At 37.9% G+C, this 20874-nt stretch overlaps 1 protein-coding gene across 1 annotated transcript in view; it reads left to right on the forward strand.

Annotated features, from left to right (window-relative positions):
• The first annotated feature begins 19568 nt into the window (after positions 1-19568).
• LOC118847255 (glypican-6-like) overlaps positions 19569-20874 on the forward strand; it is a 333262-nt gene continuing 331956 nt past the window's right edge. The window contains exon 1 of the mRNA XM_036755770.1: positions 19569-19778. Within this exon, the coding sequence (XP_036611665.1) occupies positions 19619-19778 (160 nt within the window). The 5' untranslated portion in view covers positions 19569-19618. The remainder of the gene's footprint in view (positions 19779-20874) is intronic.

Below are 20874 nucleotides of genomic sequence, written 5' to 3' on the forward strand. Positions count from 1 at the left end.
CTTCTCAGTGCTCTGGGCATCTATTTAGGACTAGAAGTTTTAAAGCAGATGCTGACCTGCCCTGGCAGAAGGAATTTCTTTACCTGGGAATTTCCTTTTCTAATGAAATTACAGGTAGAATCCTTATCTCCCATCCTTGTAAATGACAGAGAAACAAGGCAATACTGCTGCATAAAATACGGTGTTTAATCCTCTTTAGAGCTATAAAATCAGATATCTGTTTGAAACTAAGAAGGGACTCAAAGTAGATTTTATGTCCTTCCTGTGCTGCATAGACTCACAATACTGTTCATTCCTGAGAACATGCCAGTACATGTTTGTTTCCCAGGAAAAATAGAGCCCCATTCATTATTCATAGAGGACCTCTGGTACAGTAACACATTCATTCTCTCGCAGCTCCATGACTAGGGTTTTGTGAAGCTGGAAGATGTTATTTTTGGAGGATAGTTTACCAATTAAAAGTAAACAGCACTTGATTGCCTAATAGTGTCCTTAACATTGATTGGCTGTGACTGCAAATGGACAGTGGGAGGGTACTGGTCTCAGTGCTTCCTGCCTGCTTTCTCTACTTAATATGAACATCTCCAGTGGGAGCCGGACTGGGGATATGTCATATTTTCAACTTCTAAGTTAGGGAAAAAACACCTTTTTTCTTTTTATCCATAAATATAAAGATTATTATCTAAGAATTTTTATCATCCTGAAATATAATGCAATTAATGATGTTTATACAACTGTTTTGCTCCTAATGTGGCTGGTCCAGTGATATTTGGCCCAGACCAGGGGTGGAGAACCTGCAGCCTCGAGGCCACATATGGCCTTCTAGTTCCTCAGGTGTGGCCTTTTGGTTGAGTCCCAGCTTTACGGAACAAATCCTTTTATCAAGGAAATTTGTTCTGTGAAGTTTGGATTCAGTCAAAGGGCCATGCTTGAGGAAAAGAGGCACAGGTTCCACACCCCTGGCTCAGGACATTTGAATGAAACTGTTAAATTAGAAAACCTAATACCTCTTTATTATGTGGGTGGCAGACATTTCGATCACGATTCTGGACCCTATCTCTTACAATTTTTTCAGAGTAGAGAGGCAGAAAAAGTTTCCAGTCCTTGAGCTAAATTTAAAAAAAAAAATCATTGAAGAGAGTTCACTAGCCTCTTGCAGTAAAAAGGATAATTGAGGACCAGTACCCTCAAATGACCAGTCACAAACTGCTAACTTCAAAGGAACACAATGGCGATACAAATGTGCTAGCCAGAAATTTTAAGTCAGGTTCATAATTTTTCAGTGCAGTTTTTGGCATGTAGACAACTAGCCATATAAATATAGGAAAACAAACAAAAGAAAATGTTAAGATTTTTTTTTATGTTCCTGTAAATATAGTTAGACTTTACACGCGCGTGCGCGTGCACACACACACACACACACACACACACACACACACACACCTCAACTTGTCAGTTTATAGTTTTAACTCATTTTAATTAATACTATTTTTTAGTAATATCTGGAAATCATAATAAAATTTTATATCACTCATGAATCATAATATAGTGTAGAGGGCTTCACTTGGATTCGGGGAGACAAGGGTTCAAATCCAATGATTTACTAGATGTGTGGGCATGGCCAAACAGCACCCCCCACATGTGTCAGTTTCCTACCTATAAAATAAGGAGGTTGTACTCAGCACCCCCTAAGGTTCCTTCCAGATCTAAATCTATGATTTTATGATTCATAGCACACTCTAGAGTCAGAAAATACTTTTTACGTTTTGTCCTACTAGACCTTTACAACAATCCCATGAAGTAGGTAATGAAAGTATTATTATCTTAAAATAGGAAAATGACATTTAGAGAGGTTAACTGATTTTACCTATGGTCAGTCATTCAGTCTGGAATTAATAGAGCTGAGAATCTATGCCCTATGCCATTTCAACTTTACATACTCTTTATATCTTATTAGCGTGTATATATTCCATATCCCATATATACTCATTCAATTCCCAGGAAGCAGTATGTAGTAATGGATTTGGAGTGAGGATTCTGGAGTTTCAGTTCTCACCTACTTGTTCTGTGTGACGCTGGGCAAGTCATATAGCCACTCAGTTTCTTCGTCTATAAAATGAAAAGGGTTGGAGTTAAATTATCTCCAAGGGACCTTTAAATGTTAACACTAACTGGCACCTAAACATACTGTGAGGCACCTAGTAGGTATCAATGCTTATTGTATCATTGGACCGGGAGATTAAAAATTTTGCTAGAAAGTGAGGACAGGTTTTGGAGAAATCTTCCAGGATTATAAACAAGGCAGTCTACTGGTATTTTCTCTTGAAATGGGGATGGATGGAAAAGAATGAAATTTTTAAAAAATGCCCCCAGAGGCATATTCTAACATATTCACCTCATAATTTTCATAGGCATGTTTTATAAACTAGAAGCAACATATTTCTCTGCTTATTTTTTCTGTTTACTGCTCCCACTAGTGGCTGAGCTGCTTCCTCTGAGTTTTGCTGTCCACATATTCTCATATACACAGGAAGCATCGTCATAGTTTGAAGAGATAGAAAACAAAGGATTTTTTTAACGAAATGATCATGGTAATGTTCCTTAAAGAATTACCTTAGTTACTAGAGAAGAGTAAGTTTAAAAAATAAATTAATGATTTGTAAACCAAATAATAGAATAACATATAACTCCTGTAGTTAGAAAAAATAGTTACTGAAATATGATAATGGCACTGACCCATTATAAGTAAGAAAAACACTTTGAATTTTCTCTTTAGTATTGACGGATTTGTGCTTTCATATCTGCATTCTTTTGCCTAATCTTTCTTATGAATGCGTTTTCCCAATAGCTAGCCGAGGTGCCATTGGTTGCCAAATAAGAGAAAAGTAGCACAGATTCTTGGCCTAACCATCTCTAAGTAACTTGAATCATCAGGTCACGGGTATAAATTAATCACTTCAATTGAGGTATAAAGCCCAATTCAAAAATATCAACTTGGGGGAGCCAAATTTTTGCTCATTATAAACATCTTTCCTAGCACAGTAAAGTTATCCTATTTCTATTTTTCCCCAGTTATTATGATTCTTTCCTAGTAAATAGATATTTATTTTTTCAAACTTTATCCTCTCCCCAAACATATTATCCACAGTTTTTCAGGTTGTTAGGAAGCATACATCTGTCTGTATGTGTAGATATATGTTGACACATAGATGTACGTATACATATATATTGAATTCAATAAAGCATCCGCTGTTCAAAACTCAAGAGAAGGAACTGTTCAAAAGAAAAGTAAAGAAAAGAAGAAAAAGAAAAAATATATAGATGCATTTTGGAAAATCTAGAAAACAATCACATTTATTATTAAGTTTTGGTATTATCTTTTTTTTAAAATCCCATTCAACTTAACTTCTTACCAAGTTATTGACAGATATGGCCATTATAAAGTCTTAGGGTGCGTATCTTAACTCATACTTTTAAAAGATGTCAGGCTCCAGAGCAAGGTTATATCTTTCCCCAAAATTTTTAGTGTTATCGCTAAAGGATTGGAATTTTCTTTCTCCAGTGCCATTGGCTCAAGCCCCTATCCCAGTGTATTCTTCTCAAGTTAAGTGTCAGTGATTAATGTTGAAGTTTCATGTAACCAATTAATATCAATTAACTCTTGTGGCAATGTAGCTAGGAGATAAAAAACCTTCAGCTGATGGCTCCACTCGGATGCTTACACACTTGCCTACACACTTGAACAAAACGAGTCAGAAAAGAGAAAAAAGGCAGAAACCTGCCTGACCTTTTGAACAGACCCCATTTCTGGCTTGCAGCTAATCAACCATCTTTCTCTTCACTACATGGTTAGCAGGCCTGAACCAGTTAAAAAATGTCTTGCTATTCCCTAAGCCAAGGAGCTAGGCCTTTCCATTACTCACAATCAATCATGCCTTTCTGGAAGAAGGCTTCAAACCTCTTCCACATGGGATGGCAACAGGCAGAGCACTTTGAGTGTATAGTAGAATAGGGCTCAATTGGTCAGGCTGCTATTGCATATAAAAGACAAATTTCAATGTATGAACCAAAACAAAATACAGGGCTCTAACCTCATGAGGTTCCAAGAACCTCATAATATATACTTTAATTTACTAAAAGATTTTCATGAGATATTCCAGTAGAAGGTAAACTCCTTGAGGGCAAGAACTCTTTCACTTTGTGTTTGTATGTCTTGCCTTTGGTATTGGGGCTGATTTCATTGATGTAGGTAGATCACAGGTGAAGACAATGACACATGGAGGTAATTAGTAAATGCTCATTGATTTGAATTAATTTTTTTTCATCTTGCAACTTTACTTGAGGGGCAACATAATAACATAGGCAATTGACCTTGGAGTCATGAATACCAGGGTACCAGTGCTGCTTCTGACACATACTTAACTACTGTGTCCCTTAAGACAGGTGTTCTTATCCAGGGGTCCCTGGATAGATTTCAGGGGTTCCATGAACTTGGAAAATTACATTTTATTTTCATGAACCTTTAATTGAAATTTCACACTTGTTTAATTATGGATTTAAAAAAGAATGTTGTGTGAAAAGGATCCATAGGTTTCGCCAGACTGCCAAAGGCAGTTTAAGTTTAAGAAAGTCTTCTATACTATAAATTGCCAAGGAGCTGATTTAAATTTGCTGGTAGAATTTCTCACAGAAAATTTCCTGCAATAGTGAAATAAGATGTCTGTTCTAAATATATTGAGAAAGAAACAAAATGAAAACCACTTAGTGACCCCGGGTCAGAGAGATCTTTTGTTAGAAAAATCTTGATTCTAGAATGCTATCATGGATCCCTCTAACAAGTCAAAGTACTATAGTCCTAGTTGTGTCTATAGGAAATCACTCCTAGTTTAATAGCCTAGTAGAATAAAACCTTATCATCTCAGCATCTGATATTTCTTTTGTAAAGTTCAATATGGTCCTGCTCCATACTGAAATCATCAGCTGATGTTCATCATCATTTCAAAACATAATACTTAACTTTCATTGAAAAAGAGAACATGATTCAGAGATGAAACTCAACAAGATGTGAATAGCTAGTCTGCATAATATAAGCATGTGAAGTCACTGCTCTTGCCCCTAAATTTAAACTTCTCATCTGTCTCAAATTGAAAACTACCCAGAACTCAACATACTTCCTTTGGAAGAAAGATCACCATAGCCTTTTTCTCTAGATGTTTTAAATTTGTTGTTTAAACATATAACCATCCCATGCACGATTAATATCTGAAATTGTAACAATTATTACATACGTAAATAGATTGTCTTTTTGAACTATTTTATACTTGAATTTTTTACTTATATATACTTATGCATAAATATATATCCATATATTTTATACTTTTTGAACTATTTTATTTATATATAGCCTCTTTATACTATTTTTATTTGTTAATGTAATGGATTATGTTAGAATTTATTTTGTGTTGCCTTTTCATTTCTAATGAGGAAACATGAATGTTCTGAGTCTTAATGGAGTTATCTAGATGGTAGAGTAGACAAGAGTGGTAGATTGAAGAATCCAAATATTGCATTACTAGATTACTTTCCCTAGAACCTTACTGTCTAAGTGACCCTGGGAACTCACTTAACTTCTTTCAGCCTCAGTTTCCTCACCTGTAAAATGGGGATAATAAAGGCTCCTACCTTGCAAGTTTATTGTGAGGCATATGTACAGTGCTTTGCAACCTTTAAAGCACTATATAAAAGCTAGTGTCAACATGATTTTGAATGAAAATAGTCAATATGACAAAATCGAAGTCTTTAATCAGGGAAAGTGAGCTGCAATTTGGGGTGCTAAACAGCAGGTTCTGGGGTACCCAAGCAGGGGAGCTGTGAACAGGGTTTATATAGGGTGCTGAGACAAAGAGAATGACTAGGCTACAGGCGGAAGGGGCTCAGCGTCTCAAAGTTTCATAACGTAAGTTGTTTTTCATAACAAGTGAAAGTCCATAAAGAAATCTTGGGAATCTCTGGAGAGGAGAATTTGGGAGATCTACAAAATTATCAGAGGCTGAAAGTGACAACTTCTAGTCAGCCTCAGGCAATTTGTTAGCCTTGGAACTGAGACCCCGGCAGCTTTAGTCAGTTCTTAGTCGACTGTGTTTGCCACTAGCTATTAGTATTGCCATCAATAAATAAAACATAATTAAAAATAATAACAGAACAGTTAGCAATGAAGTTGTTCTTAAAAACTACTTGTTTTTAAAGGTAATCTGGGAACATGCCCAGCTGGTCATGAGATAATGAGGGATAAGTGATGGATACTTATGAAGAGAACTTGCAATAAGTCCTCTTTGTGGGGGGTAGACCCTATCTGGAAGATTTGTGGGATAATATAGAAAAGGGGTGTACAAGATAAAAAAGATAGGATAGGTTGCAATCTACATAAAAGGAGAAATTATCTACTTTGGATGAGACTATAGATCAGCTGACTCTCAAAATACTTTATGCCATGGGATCTGGGATAGTGTATCACCAAGACAATATTCACAGCAGTTGCTATGAATATGCTGGTGTGGTTCTGAATTACAAAATATAACAGACTCTCCATATAGAAGACAGAAGCAAAACATTTAATCAGACACCAGAAAACCAAATCCCAACACCAGTACACCCAATCCATCATAGCAACAAAGAAGTTAATACACATTATCGCTGCAGAGAGCAACTCCATCCGAAAGCCTTCCCTCTGCTTAGGCCTTCCCACAAACAAACAAATCCTAGCTGCCTCCTTGCCTGCTTCCAGTCTCTCCCACCTCTCTAATTGCTCTGACCCTTTCTCTCAGTTCTGTTCTAACCTTCCTTTTCTACCCATTCGGCAAGCTCCTCCCACCACATGTGACTTAGGCTTCCATGTGATTTAAGCAGGTCACATGGGACCTGGATGGAAAGATCTTCAAATTAAGCAAAAATATATTAACAATACAGATGGGGGAGGCAAAAATCCCATCTTGTGAACAATATTGGTTTTGTTATGTTTTTGTTGAATATGTCAACTTTTGACAGATTCCTGGCACTGAAATTCCCTTTAAGTCACTGCAAGCTAGTGTCTTGGATTGGAAATATATAGCATGATAAGAAACAGGGTCCACAAATGCAGTCAATTGGTTAAATATGTCCTATTAAGTCTCCTTATAGAAAAGCTTACAATTCTGTGTTGCATCATTTTTTTTTCAGGTTGTAGAATGCTTTCATTGACTTCCTTCTGGGATAACCAAAAACTAAACTCAATTAAATAATTACAGTTTTAAATTTTCTTGGCTAAACACTGCCATATCAATTAGGCAAAAATCTAATTAAACAGATGGACATGGCCCCTGATTCTGAAGGCCAAACAGACTCTGGCTTCAGAAACTAGAAAGAACATTTCAAAGGCATGAACTACCTCTTGTCCCTTGGAGTTCTGCCTCCCCCCAGGGACCATTAGCAGCCCAGCTGGTTTTCAACTGCCCTAAAGATATAATTTTAATTGGTTTGTATTTGCACTAGGTGAATTCTTGGAGCTCAATAAATGTTAAGCAATCTACTAGGATCTAATGGAGGGGAATCTATGAAAAGAAAATGCCTCATTGTTTTCACCATTTCCAACCATTATTCATCTAAGTTTCCCTCTCTTTTTCATGGTAACTCAGTAACCCACTCAGTGCCCATTGCAGAGGCACCTGGCCACACCGCAGTTGTTAAATTTCTGACAGCTTTTTCATCGCAATATCTGTTTTCAATATACAGTTTAACAATGCCATATAGATTTGTGAGAAACTAAGATTTTGGATACTCAAAAGTCCAGTGTTCTATTTTCCTAACATTTAATTTCAACTGCTTTGTCCTACTTTGATGAAAACATATAAAGAAGTAAAATTCACAGTGTTTCTTAACCATATCAGAGCTACTAAGCCAAAGGAGAGCTAAAATTCCATACCTTTGTTGCAAGTACTTTCCTTTTTTTAAAGGTTTCTGTGCAAAAAACATTATTTAATTCTGAAAAGTGATTGGTGTTTTGTAGTTATCTGCTTCTTTTACAGTAGATGGGAGACAAATCAGATACTAATGTCTCATCATAATTTTCTCATCATTTCCTCTAGTCCCAGAGAAAGAGGAGGTTGTTCCTATTCTTAAAAGCTAGAGGTTTAATTCCATCTTTTGTCAGTTTTGCTGACTACTGGAGAGTGAACTGGATTCAAGAGACATTGGTTTTGGACTCATCTCTGCTACTAGGTACACCTTGATCTTGGGTAAGTCTTCATCTCTCTGTGTCTTCGATTCCTTAATTATAAAATCAGGAAGGGGATTAGACTAGATGATCTCTAGTTTCCTATTGGATTCAACTTCAGATTGTATTTTTCTTAAAGGTTCTTGTTTCTCACCTTATACTTCTTCATTAGCATCTTCAATTTTGCTCTTCTTCCAAAACAGTTGCAGGTCTCCCCTATCTTGGAAAACAAAATCCATTTCTACTCTTCTACTTAAATCGGTAGGTGGTGCAATGCATTGAGTTCTGAACTTGAGTCAGGAAGACCTGAATTCATACCCCACTTTTGATATTTACTAGCTGTGTGACCCTCAGGAAGCCACTTAACCTCTTTCAGCCTCAGTTTCTTCATTTGTAAAATTGGATAATAATGGAATCTATCTTGCAGGGTTATTTTGATGATCAAAAGAAATAACACATGTAAAGCCTTTTGAAAACCTTAAGGCCCTTTTTATTGGCTAGCTAATAATATTCTACCCCAGGGGTGGGGAACCTGTGGCCTTAAGGCCACATGTGGGCCTCAGTACTATGTAGTTTGGATTCAGTCAAAGGGCCACACTTGAGGACCTAGAGGGCCACATGTGGTCTCAGGATCATGGGTTCCCCACTCCTGTTCTACCCCTGCCTTTCCCCTCAATTTTACTTCCATATTTCCCAAATGAGTGGTCTATAACTGTTCCTCTCCCCTTGAATCAAGCTTTCCTCTCTTTAGGCACCCTAGTGGACAGGCTTTCTTTAGGGCCCCCAGTAATTTTCTTTTGGAAATTTCATCTGTAAATTGACACCTTCTCCTAGTTATTAAAACTTTCTATTCTATTGTTTTGACATACTACAAAATCTTCAGTCTCTTCCTACACGTCCAATAAATTATGTTTCTTTTGTTCACTTCTCTTGTTCTAATCCCTCAAATGTAGGTGGACCTCCAGCCTTTGTCCTTAGCCTTAGCCTCATCACCCTCTGAATTCTCTTTCTTATTGAACCCTATATTTTTCTTTCTTTAATTACGACAGTGATGCAACATCTCTAGTTCTGTGAAGTCATCCAAACTGTTTTGTATGTCTAGTTGACTCAAACTCATTTCTGAAAATAACTCATCATTTTCATCTCCTAAGCCGACTCTTCATCCCAAATTGTCTATCTTGGAGTCAATGCGGTGTGGTAGAAAGAGTCCTGGGACAGAAGTGTGAAAATCCTGGAATTCTAGTCTCTGCTTTCAATATTTTCTATTCATGGATAAATTCTACCTTACTAAGCCTCAGTGTTCTTATTTGAAAAATGTATTGAAAATACCTGTCATGTAAAACACATAGGTAATGAAGATCAAATGAGGTCCTATATATGAAAATACTTTGTAAAACATAACACAGTGCATATATATGTATATATATATATATATATCTGTATGTATGTGTGTGTGTGTGTGTGTGTGTGTAAAAACTATTAATAGTGATACTACTGTAAGGTATTATTAAATGGCAATATTTAGTCTCCCCCTGCTTAATACTGGGAGAGTATGTCTTTTCATCTTCTTATTCCCTATAACATCCAGTACAATGCCTTGCATATCCAACATACTTAATTGCTAATTTGTTAATCTCCTAGTTTTTGGGGCTCAAGACCTTGGTATTATTACTGACAGAGAAAGGTAGTAGAGAAGCACTTGGGTTTGAAGTCAATAAGACTTGAGGTGAATTCTATTTCAGATATTTACTAGCTGTGTGATCCTGAACGAGTCATTTCTGCTTTTCAACCTCAGTTTCCTCAACTATAAAATGAGAGGGTTGGATTCAACAACCTCTATGATCACTTCCAACTCTAAATCTATGATACTATAATCCCCAGGCTTTACTTTCTTAATTAGTGAGACATTAAGCCTCCTCAATTCTTAATTTGAAATGTACCTGTCCCTTTCCCACTGCTAGCATTTTAGTACAAACCATATAATCTCACATATGGACATTGGTCCAGGGATATCTCATAAAATATGCACTGTCATTGATATGCAGAATTGATTTGAAGTTTCCAAAGACATATGAATTTTCCTGATCAACCAGGCAACTTTAATAGTTTTCTATTTTCTAATGGCACTGAAAACTAAACCCATTTCCAGCTTTCTTGGCAAAATCTGGCTACCTATCCAACTTTATTTTTCATTACTCCCCAACCTGGGACTTATATTTTATTTGGGTTAGTCCTTTATTACACTCTGAATATACCATGATACTCTTAATCTCTTCTTTTAATTGATAGTATTCCCCCTGTGTGGAATGATCTTCCTGGTCTATCTACCTCTCCAAATTTTATCCATTATCCTTAAAGACTTATTTCAAGTCCTACCTACTAAAAGAATCCTTACTTGACTAATATTAGCTCTTATTTGTTGTAGTTTCATGGTGTGTTGTGGAGGGGTCATCTCAAAAGAATTCAAACTCAGACCACCTCCAATCCAAGAAAAAACATTTATTGAGAGTAACTCTCTCTAGCGGGCTGAGTTGCAAGAGGAACCAACAAATTATCAGGGGAAGACTTATCAGAAGAAGGATTTTTATAGGGCAAAATGTGCAATTACATAAGACAAATTATGAATATTAAAAAGGCAGGAGGGATTTGTCAAGGGATTAGGCAATAGGTCCTAGCCTTGTTAGAACTGTACATGTGATTACAATGCATACAGAAAAGCTCAAATGGGGGGCATTAATATATGAGAATTATATTATGGTAAGCCTCTGTAAATAATAAATTCACCTAAAGGACAGCTTTTGCTATTACTGTGCAAGTGCCTGCTTAGGGAAAATCCCTTCTATTATTTTGGGGTCCACATCCTGCTTGGGCATCCCGGTTGTACCGCTTTCTGATTGGCAGAACATTGTGGTCCTTTCTGAGATTAGATAGATATAGTTGTGGTTGAGTACATGGACACCCCTGATGTTTTTGTGAGAAATATGAGGAACAGGTCTGGGGGCAGTGGCTAGAGTGGCTAGCATTTCATCACATGGACACACCTTGTAGTGGGGCATGAGTTCATGGACAGGCCTGCTCTTCTTGTGAGGCAGTGAGGCATATATGAGGAAGGTGGGATATTGAGTCAGAGAGGGGGGCAGTGATTGAGTCTGGGAGCCTGTGGTGTGGTTACAGCCAGATAGCGTGGTTAAATCAGGACATGCCTGTTGTTCAGTGACCCCCATAAAGAAGTTAGGATATTGGGGCTATGGTTAGCTTTATTAGGATTCCATCATATACATTTCATCCTCATTTGTAAAACACTGATAGATCATGGCAGAGAATTTATGACTCAATTGTATATAGCACAAGATTGTCCAGTCTTTTTTCATGTGTGCCTATCTCCCAAACTTCTTGTGTGCAGGAATCATGTTTTCAGTTTTTGGCATCTCCCATAGCACGTGGCAAAATATTCAGTCATAGTAGGCACTCTATTAATATTGGTTAATTGATTGGTTTATAAATCACAATAAACAACATACATTCTGTTTTTCTTTTTTTAATTTATTTTTTAAATAACCAATTTCTTTAAATTTATTTTTAGTTTTCAACATAGAACAAATTATCTCCCCCTCTCTAGTCTGTCTCCCACCCCAAGATGGCATGTATTCTGATTGCCCCTTTCCCCAGTCTGTCCTTTCTTCTATCACCCACCCAGTCCCTTTCTCCTTACTTTCTTGTAGGGCAAGATAGATTTCTGTACCCCACTGCCTGTATATCTTATTTCCCAGTTGCATGGAAAAACAACTTTTTTAACATTTGTTTTTAGAACTTTGAGTTCCAAATTCTCTCCCTTCTTCCCTCCCCACCCACCCTCCTTGAGAAGACAAGCAATTCAATGTAGGTTATACATGCATCTTTATGCAAAACACTTCCATAATAGTCATGTTGTGAAAGACTAACTACATTTCCCTCCATCCTATCCTGTCCCCCTTTATTCAATTTTCTCCTTTGACCCTGTCCCTTTTCAAAAGTGTTTGCTTTTGACTACCTCATCCCTCAATCTGTCCTCCCTTCTATCGTTCCCCACCCCCATCACCTTCCCCCCTACTTTCTTGTAGGGTAAGATTCCCAACTGAGTGTGTATGTTATTCCCTCCTTAAGCCAAATCTGATGATAGCAAGATTCACTCGTTCCCTTTCACATACCTCCTCTTCCCTTCCATTATAATAGCTTTTTCTTGCCACTTTTAATATATTCTGTTTTTCACTATGTTTTATATTCTAATGGATTTCAAAACTCAGTTGCTTTAGCTTCTCTAAGAATTTAACTTGGAATTTGGGTTATGAAATAATGTGTTTTTTTAGATGATCTAGGATTTATCTAAAATAGATTAAAATAGATAAATATTTCTCCAGAAAATTTTTTAGAAAAAGCAGGACTGTGCCCAAATGGGAAATCTAGAAGCCCAAGTCCTAAAATTCTTATCTAGAGTGCTACCTTCTACATGGAGCCTTCTTTGATGCCTCAAGTTTTTAGTCCTCTTTCTTTCTACAAATTATATCTGCCTAAATATTGTCATGTTCTGTCTACCTAGTATAATGAAAGATCTTAAGGGCAGGGGCTGTTTACTTCTGGGTTTTGTGTTTTTATTAGTTGGCATAATACCTTATACAAAGTGGTTGCTTAATTTATATTTGTTGTGTCAAATTTTGTTAAATTGAAGTCATGTGGTAAATAAAAAGAAATACTTAGATCAAATAAGTGGAAGAAAAAAAGGGCTAATTTTGTAGATGTCTGTGAGGGTAGAGCTTACTTAAAGTTTATCACTAATTCCTCTGGTAATGATTTTCAATGGAAAACATTGGTATATACATTTTTATGTCACAATTGTTTAGAGAATCAGTTGTTTTGATTTCCCTCAATAAGAGTATCTATGTAATTTTAATATCCTTATGGTAATTTTGCAAATAAATTGGCAGAGTTGATTTTATCATGCATACAAAGATAAGAAGAAATTAATTTCATGGGATTTTTGGTCATCTCACATTCTAGTACTCATGATCGGTATTTTCAAAATGACAACCGTCTAAATCATTTCAGTTTACGTGAATAATAAATCTCTATCCTTACCTACTTAAATTATTGGTGGAAAAATGTGAAATGAGTGGATGAAATGTAACTGAAACCAACTCAAACAATTTTCTATGAAACTTTAATTGATCTAACTCAATTTCCATATGAAGAGAATACAAGCGCCTAGAAGCCTCTTCTGGCCACAAACTACTGATCTTTTTGCCAAACTGAAATAGTCTTTTGAAATATGAACTCATTGGTAAAAATCTTACAGAGAAATATGGCAGATAATTATGAATAATTTTGCCTCATAAAACATGAAAGAGTAAAAGAAAGGAAAGGTAAAAAGAAACCTAAGGAAAGAACCAACTAAGAAAAGTAATCCCAAAAGCTGAATGATGAAACTAGAGAATAACAACAAATAGAAAATGGAAAGGATCTGCAAAGATTGTTTTCCATAATGAACTTTTTATATATAAGTAAGGACATTGTAGCTACCACATTAATAGTCTAATATCATAGTTGATGTGCTGCTAGAAGTAATAGAAATGGCAGTAAAGGAAACAAAAATTGGAAAAGTCATTAGAGTATGTGAAATTGCATGCTCATATTTACACAATTTAAAGAAAACCAAGAGATTATTTCTCAAGATATATAAAATAAGAGAGAAAAAATGTAAAAAACAACAATCAGCTTTTATTGTTATCCAACTTTACAATCACATAATTGACTGAAAGATATAAAGGATACAACATTTCACTATGCTTATATGTTTGTATACTACAAAAAGCATTTGATACTATGAAATAAAAATTTGCTTTAAAAAGTTCTTCTTTAAAAAAAGATTTTCCATGCATATGCCAAAACCAAACAAAATTATCTAAAATATGTAACAACAGACAGAATTTTCACCTTTTGATTATTATGAAGTCAGGAATTAAAGAAAAGTGGCAAAGTGTGGAGACTAAAGGAAAGAGATAACTTACTTATAGAGGGTAGCATAACCTCAGGTGTTCTTGCTTGGAAAATGACTTTATGTTGATTTCCTCATGCTCTGGAATGCTGCTGTCTCCTAAATGAGACCCACAGTCACTTAAAAAAGGTTGGCCTAACTAGATACAGCATAGCATCGTGAAGAACAAAGTACTGGACAAGGAATTAGTAAGCCCTGGGTTCAAATTACACTTCAGAAATTTATTAGCTCTTTGAATTTTAGACAAATCATTACTGAAAATAAAAATAACGACGATGATGTTAAACATTCATATAGTGCTTCAATGATCTCTCATTTGATCTTCTAAACCACCTTAGGAGTCAAGTTGTATTATTATTCCCATTTTACAGATAATGAAATTTAAATAGAAGTCAAATGACTTGCCCAAAGTTATACAACTAGTGTTTATCAGATGCTGGATACAGTGCTCTATCCACTCCTATTTTTTATAAAATGTGTAAAACAAAGAGGTTGATTGATTAAAGAAATGCAAATTAAACTCAGATTAGCTAACATAACAAAACATGAAAATGATAAATGTTGAAGAAGATGTGGAAATATTGGAACACTAATGCACTGTTGGTGGAGTTGCCAACTCTTCCAACCATTCTGGAGAGCAATTTGAAACTATGCCCTAAGGGCTATAAAATTGTGCATACCCTTTGACCCAGCAATACCACTTCTAGGTCTGTATCCCAAGGAAATCATAAAAATGGGAAAATGACCCACATGTACAAAATTATTTATAGCAGCTCTTTTTGTGGTGGCAAAGAAATGGAAATTGAGGGAATGGCCATCAATTGGGGAATGGCTGAACAAGCTGTTGGTATATGAATGTAATAGAATACTATTGTGCTATAAGGAATGTTGATGAGCAGGCAGACTTCAGAAAAACCTGGATAGACTTATATGAATTGATGCTGAGTGAGGGGAGCAGAACCAGGTGAACACTGTACACAGTAACAGCCACAGTGTGCAATGACTGACCTCGATAGACAGCTCTTCTCAGCAATGCAAAGATCTAAGACAACTCCAAAAGACTCATAATGGAAAATGCTATCCACATCCAGAGAAAGAATTTGTGAATCTGAATGCAGATGGAAGCATACTATTTGCTCTCCTTTTCTTTTGTTGTTTTGCTTTGTTTCTTTTTTCTTGTGGTTCTTGCCAATGGTTCCAATTCTTTTTTCATCGTGACTAATGTGAAAATATGTTTAATATGAATGAATAAGTAGAGCTTATATCAGATTGCATTCCATCTTGGGGAGAAGAAGGTAGGGAAGAAAATTCACAACTCAAAATCTTATGGAAGTGAATGTTGAAAACTAAAAATAAATAAGTTAATTATTAAAAAACAAGGAGGTTGGCCTTGATGGCTTTTAAGATCTCCTCTGGTTCTAACTTTATGATCCTATGATATACAAAGGGTGAAAAATGGACAAATAATTCCACTTGTCCAGAGCAGAGTATGACTTCGAATGGAAAACCCATGGAACCAGTATCTTGCACTGATGTCACAAATGGGCAATGAATGGACCAAGAATTTCACAAGCTGAAACAAGTGGGTTGAATTGTCTTCCAGAATTAGCACAGTAATTTTAAATGAAAGCTTTCTAAAACTTCTTACTGAAACAAGGACCTACCTTTTGTTTCTTAAAAAACAAAACCGAAGAAAAACTCTAATGTTCTTCTGGTTACATTGTATGCTCTGTGAGTCATGGAATACTGTAATCTGCTAAGAACCATAGTTGAAGATTACCCAAAGGGCAATGGAGAGGTAAAGGGTGGGTGTGAGCAGATTGCAACACATTAAAAAAAGGAATTGCACAGCATAAGTGTCAAAAAATGCCATCAAGTAAATAAATGTGTGACCAGAAATAAAAAAAATAGACAATTCGGTCACATAGCAAAAATATCCATGCAATGTCGAGAAAACATGAAAAAGGCCTCTGGCTCACTGTATGTAGCACAATTACGGCAAGATATAAATGCAGATCTCACAAGATGATAGACATGGAATGAATGGTTGCAGTATTCATCATTAGAGGGAATAGCAACATAGATGAGAAAATGGATTCATTGGAGTAATTTTTAAGTGAGGATTTCAAAGCACTCTACAAGCATCATAATATTACTATTCACATATATTGGTAATGTGTTTAGGTAAAACGACTTCAAATATAATAAATGGAGTGACTAAAAAGAAAAAAAAAGTTTTTTCCTATTAGATTCACTGAAAATGGTCCTATGTTTCCTCATTTTAGGAATGCTATTGCCTGCTTATCCCACTACTCAGCAGTCAGGGAAGTATGTAAAAATAAGGATTAAAGGTAGTGTCTATGCGTTCCCAATGCAACTAATCATGTATTTAGAAGAGGGCAACACCTTCCCTTCCTCTCTGACTTGGGTGATTTGGAGGACAGAGTTGAACATGGTGCCAAAGACTAATGGTATTTTTTTTTGTAATGGTGTAATGTGTAACATTGACCATTTTTGCAGAAATTCCTGCTACCACCACTATGAGGTACACATACAAAAGATACAATAGCCTAGTTTTTCTACACTTTGATTTTAAACTTCGCCTTTTTAAAATTATCTGGATGCTATTTAGGTCATTAACACAGAGGTGATGTATTTATTATATAATACATATTGTGTTACTAATATATGTGAATAATAGTTTAATTACTAGAGCAGATTAAACTAATAAAGTTGTGCAAAAGAAACAGTAGACACATGGAATTCTCCATTTTTGAGATAGTGCGAAGTAAATTAAATTAAAAATGAAGAGACTTTAATTCAAGGCCAAGATTTTATTAGTTTGCTGGAATTTGGAAACTATGTTCACCTCTCTGAATTTCAATTTCTTTATTTCTAAAATAAGTTAGATTGTACTAGATAACTTTTAAGGACAATTCACATTCCAGGTTCTATTACTTTATTACTCTAACTAGTTTAACTTCTTCATATTTCAGACAAGGAAACTGAATCTCAAGGAAATTAAGTGATATGGCCAAGTTTCGGCTACTTTTTTTTTTAAAAAGTAAATTCAGATGCAAGGTTGTTCATATGCATTATTCATTTTCCAATATTAGGGAAGCTATGTGGTACAGTGGATAGAACACTGAGCTTGGAATCAGAAAGATTCCTCTTCATCAGTTCAAATCTGGCCTTAAACATTTATTAGCTGTCTGACCTTGGACAAGTCAGTTAACTCTGTTTGCCTCAGACTCTCAAATGATCTGGAGAAGGAAAGGGCAAACCATTCCATTATCGTTGCCAAGAAAACACCAAAATGAGGTCATGAAAGGACCCAACAACAAATTTTCCAATATTAAATCATGTTAGCTATAAATCCTGGGATCCATTTTGGAGAGCTAAGTCAAGAACACTCTGGGTCTTGGTCAGTAGGAAGGAGATAGACAAAAAAGTGGTAGTGATGATGACTACGATGATATGATGAAGATGATGATGATAGTGACTTGAGCGACTGGTGGCTATTGTCAACATCACCAAAAATGATTTGCCATCTCATTGCATGTGTTTTGTACATTTATTGATTTTGTAGATGAACTCCAAAGGTCCAAGTTGCTGTCATGTAGGAGTTTTTGGTATACAGTCATAATAACCTACATATTGTTCCACGAATAAGTCTGCCTTAGTTTTAAATTTTATTACTTTGTCTCAGGTTCAATGGAAGCAACCATTTCTGTGTCCAAACTCCAAAATAGGATAGTTTCATCTGTTTTAGACACTACTGAGCTGCAGAGTTCTTTTTAGGAAATTCAGGTTGCTCATTAGTGGAAGAATGACAGTCAAAATTGTGGTGAAGTGAACTTTCATTCTGATCCCTCCTTACAGCTTTTTGGAGTAAATAGGAAGGCTAACAGAAGAGACAGGATAGATTTCTCACTCAGGAAGTCTATCTGAAAGATTGGAGGAAAATGAAAAGTCTGTATGGGAGAACATCTGGAGAAAGCAAAGACCTTTTTAAATCATCCATTACTGAGTCTTTATACTTTCCTTTGCCTTGGGCTTACCAAGGGCTCCTTCTTCCCCTTTGCTCTCAGAGTTCCTTTGGCACCTTGGGAATCTGTTTATTCGGATTGCTGAACTAAGGATACCTAAAGAACTTCAAGGAAAGGGAAAATATGAAGTAAAGGACCAAAAATCGCAAGGTGGACTGTTTCGTTGTCAAGTTCCCTTCGGGTTCTGTTGCTTGTGATAGAAAAAAAGAAAAGAAAATTATCACTTAAGAAGAGCCAAAGATTGCTCTCTTCCAGTGCGATGTTTGCCATGGAATGTACATTTTTTTTCCCTCTACATAAGTCGTGATCACACAAAAAACAATAAATTAATCTGTATTCTGGCCTCTATGTATGCAAAAAAAATGGAGTTTTGCATAACAATGTATATGGTAGAACGATTCTACATCTTATGTCCTGTATTTTACCAGTTTCGACTCTTCTCAGTTTCCCTGTAATATTTAAATCTTTCAACTAAGGTAGGAATTAGCAGCAGGGTCGGGAATGTGAAGAGAAGGGTACCAGGGAATGATAAATTCAGGCACGTTTCGTTTAACTCTGTGCCAAGCCAAGAAATCCACTCCAGGTTTTTCCTTCCGCTCGGCCTCTGTATTCCGGCTATGCAATGTGTAGCACGTTTCTCTCTCTCTCTCCTCTCTCTCGCCTTCTTTCTCCCTCCCTCTCTCATACTGTGTCTCCAGGATTTCTCTCTTCCTATTTCAAGAGGACTCTCACAGACACGGGCAGCCTGTGCGAAGCTGAGCTTCCTCGGGATCCTGTATATACACAACACATACACGCACTCACATCAACAAGAACTACACGCACCGCGCACAGACCCGCTCACTCCAGTCTCTCCATCCTCCCCTCACGCCAAGGCAACGCGCGGTTCCCACCTTCACTCTCCCACGGGCAAAGCCGGGCTCGCAGGGACTCCCGGATTTCTGCTGCTCGGGAACTCGGATCGCAGTCTCGTACCCCTTATGCCTTTTCCCCCCTTCTCTCTTTTTTTCTTTTGGTTTTTGGGGATAGAGGAGAAAGGCGGCTGCTTTCCCAGACAGCCCTGGTTGGTTTGCTTGCCATCTTCCATCTGGCTTATAAAAGTTTGCTGAGAGCCGTGCAAGAGGTCTGGGTTGCTCATCCCCTCTACTGGCAGCGGGGGGTGGGGGTGGGCAAGGGGACAGGGAGGTGGGGGGAGGGAGCTGCTAGCTCCGGAGGCATCCCGACGTTTGGGGCAAGGTGAAGACGGAGCCGGACCTGGGATTTATTTACTGAGCTGGATTTGCATGCTACACCATGCCTTCTCGGATCGGAGCTCTGCTTTTCTCTTTCACCGGGCTGCTGATATCACTTTCAGTCGAGGCGGATGTTAAAGCTCGGAGCTGCAGTGAGGTCAGACAAGCTTACAGTGCCAAAGGATTCAGCCTGGTCAATATACCCTACCAGGAAATAGCAGGTAAGTGCTGGCGGGGACGGGGGGCAGAGGAAGAAGGGTGGAAGGGAGCTGGGGCCAGCCGGCGCGATCCTGTCCCTGGTCCCTGCTCTCCCTTTCTTTTTCCCCTGTTGCTGAGTTGAAAGTGTTCACTTTCTGCCGAGCCTTTTTCTCCCGCACTCCCCGAGCCCCAGAAAGGCGGCGGAGGCTGCTCCCCCTAGTTAGTTGGGTCTCCAAGCCGCCTCATTGTGTGCACATGCCTCCGAGTCTCACCCCGCACCCCCTCCCCACCCCCTTCCACTTTCCTCTCCCCGCTCTTTCTTCATTGTTGGTCATCTTCAGGCGCGAGCCAGGGGACTAGTGCGTGGTGCCAAAAGGAAGGATGTCAGTTACATTTCTCTGGGGCAGGGGCCAGACCCGAGCGACTGCAGCACTAGACAGGGCGCTGAACTAGCACCTTGGAGTCCGGGCTGCCTTTGCCTGGGCAAACTTACTAGAACTACTGGTGCTGCTGCTGTTGCTTTGCAGGAACCACAGTCTTGGTGGCGCCTTTCCCTGCTCCCTGGTCTCCGCGATGCCCGGGGTTGGGGCGGAGGAAAGATGCACAAGGTCTACCCTCACTCTTCACACTCTACCTCTATCCCCAATATACATACACCGCTGCTCTTTTTCCCCAAGTGTGGAGCACTGAGGTTCTGAGACCCGGGTGCAGGAGAGGTAGGGGAGGTAGGGGAGGAGTAGCGTACTCGATGTTCTCTGGGTTTCCAGGCAGAGTGGAATGTTGTCCACCAGGAACTCCCGGCGCCCAGCCCCCCGGGACTGCCGGATGTCTGCAGTTTGGGGCTTCATTTTTGTGGGGGTATCTTAATAGAGTATCTGTTTCGGATCTTGGGCGGGATTTTGCCTGAATGTTTCTTTATGCTTCCCCTGATTGCGGTTGGTCGTTCATGATTAGGAAATACCCCAGTCACCCTCAGACCTGGCTCCGCACTTTTAACGTGGTCACTCTCAGTCTTTCCTCGCTCTCCAACATGTAGGAAAAGAGAGCGAACTTGCTGTTGTGGACAGCTGCCGTTTTGGGGGGTTTTTGGGGGGCGGGAGACGGGGAGGGGTGGAGACG

Source organism: Trichosurus vulpecula, chromosome 4, assembly GCF_011100635.1.
Source record: "Trichosurus vulpecula isolate mTriVul1 chromosome 4, mTriVul1.pri, whole genome shotgun sequence".
Classification (NCBI taxonomy): Eukaryota; Metazoa; Chordata; class Mammalia; order Diprotodontia; family Phalangeridae; genus Trichosurus; species Trichosurus vulpecula.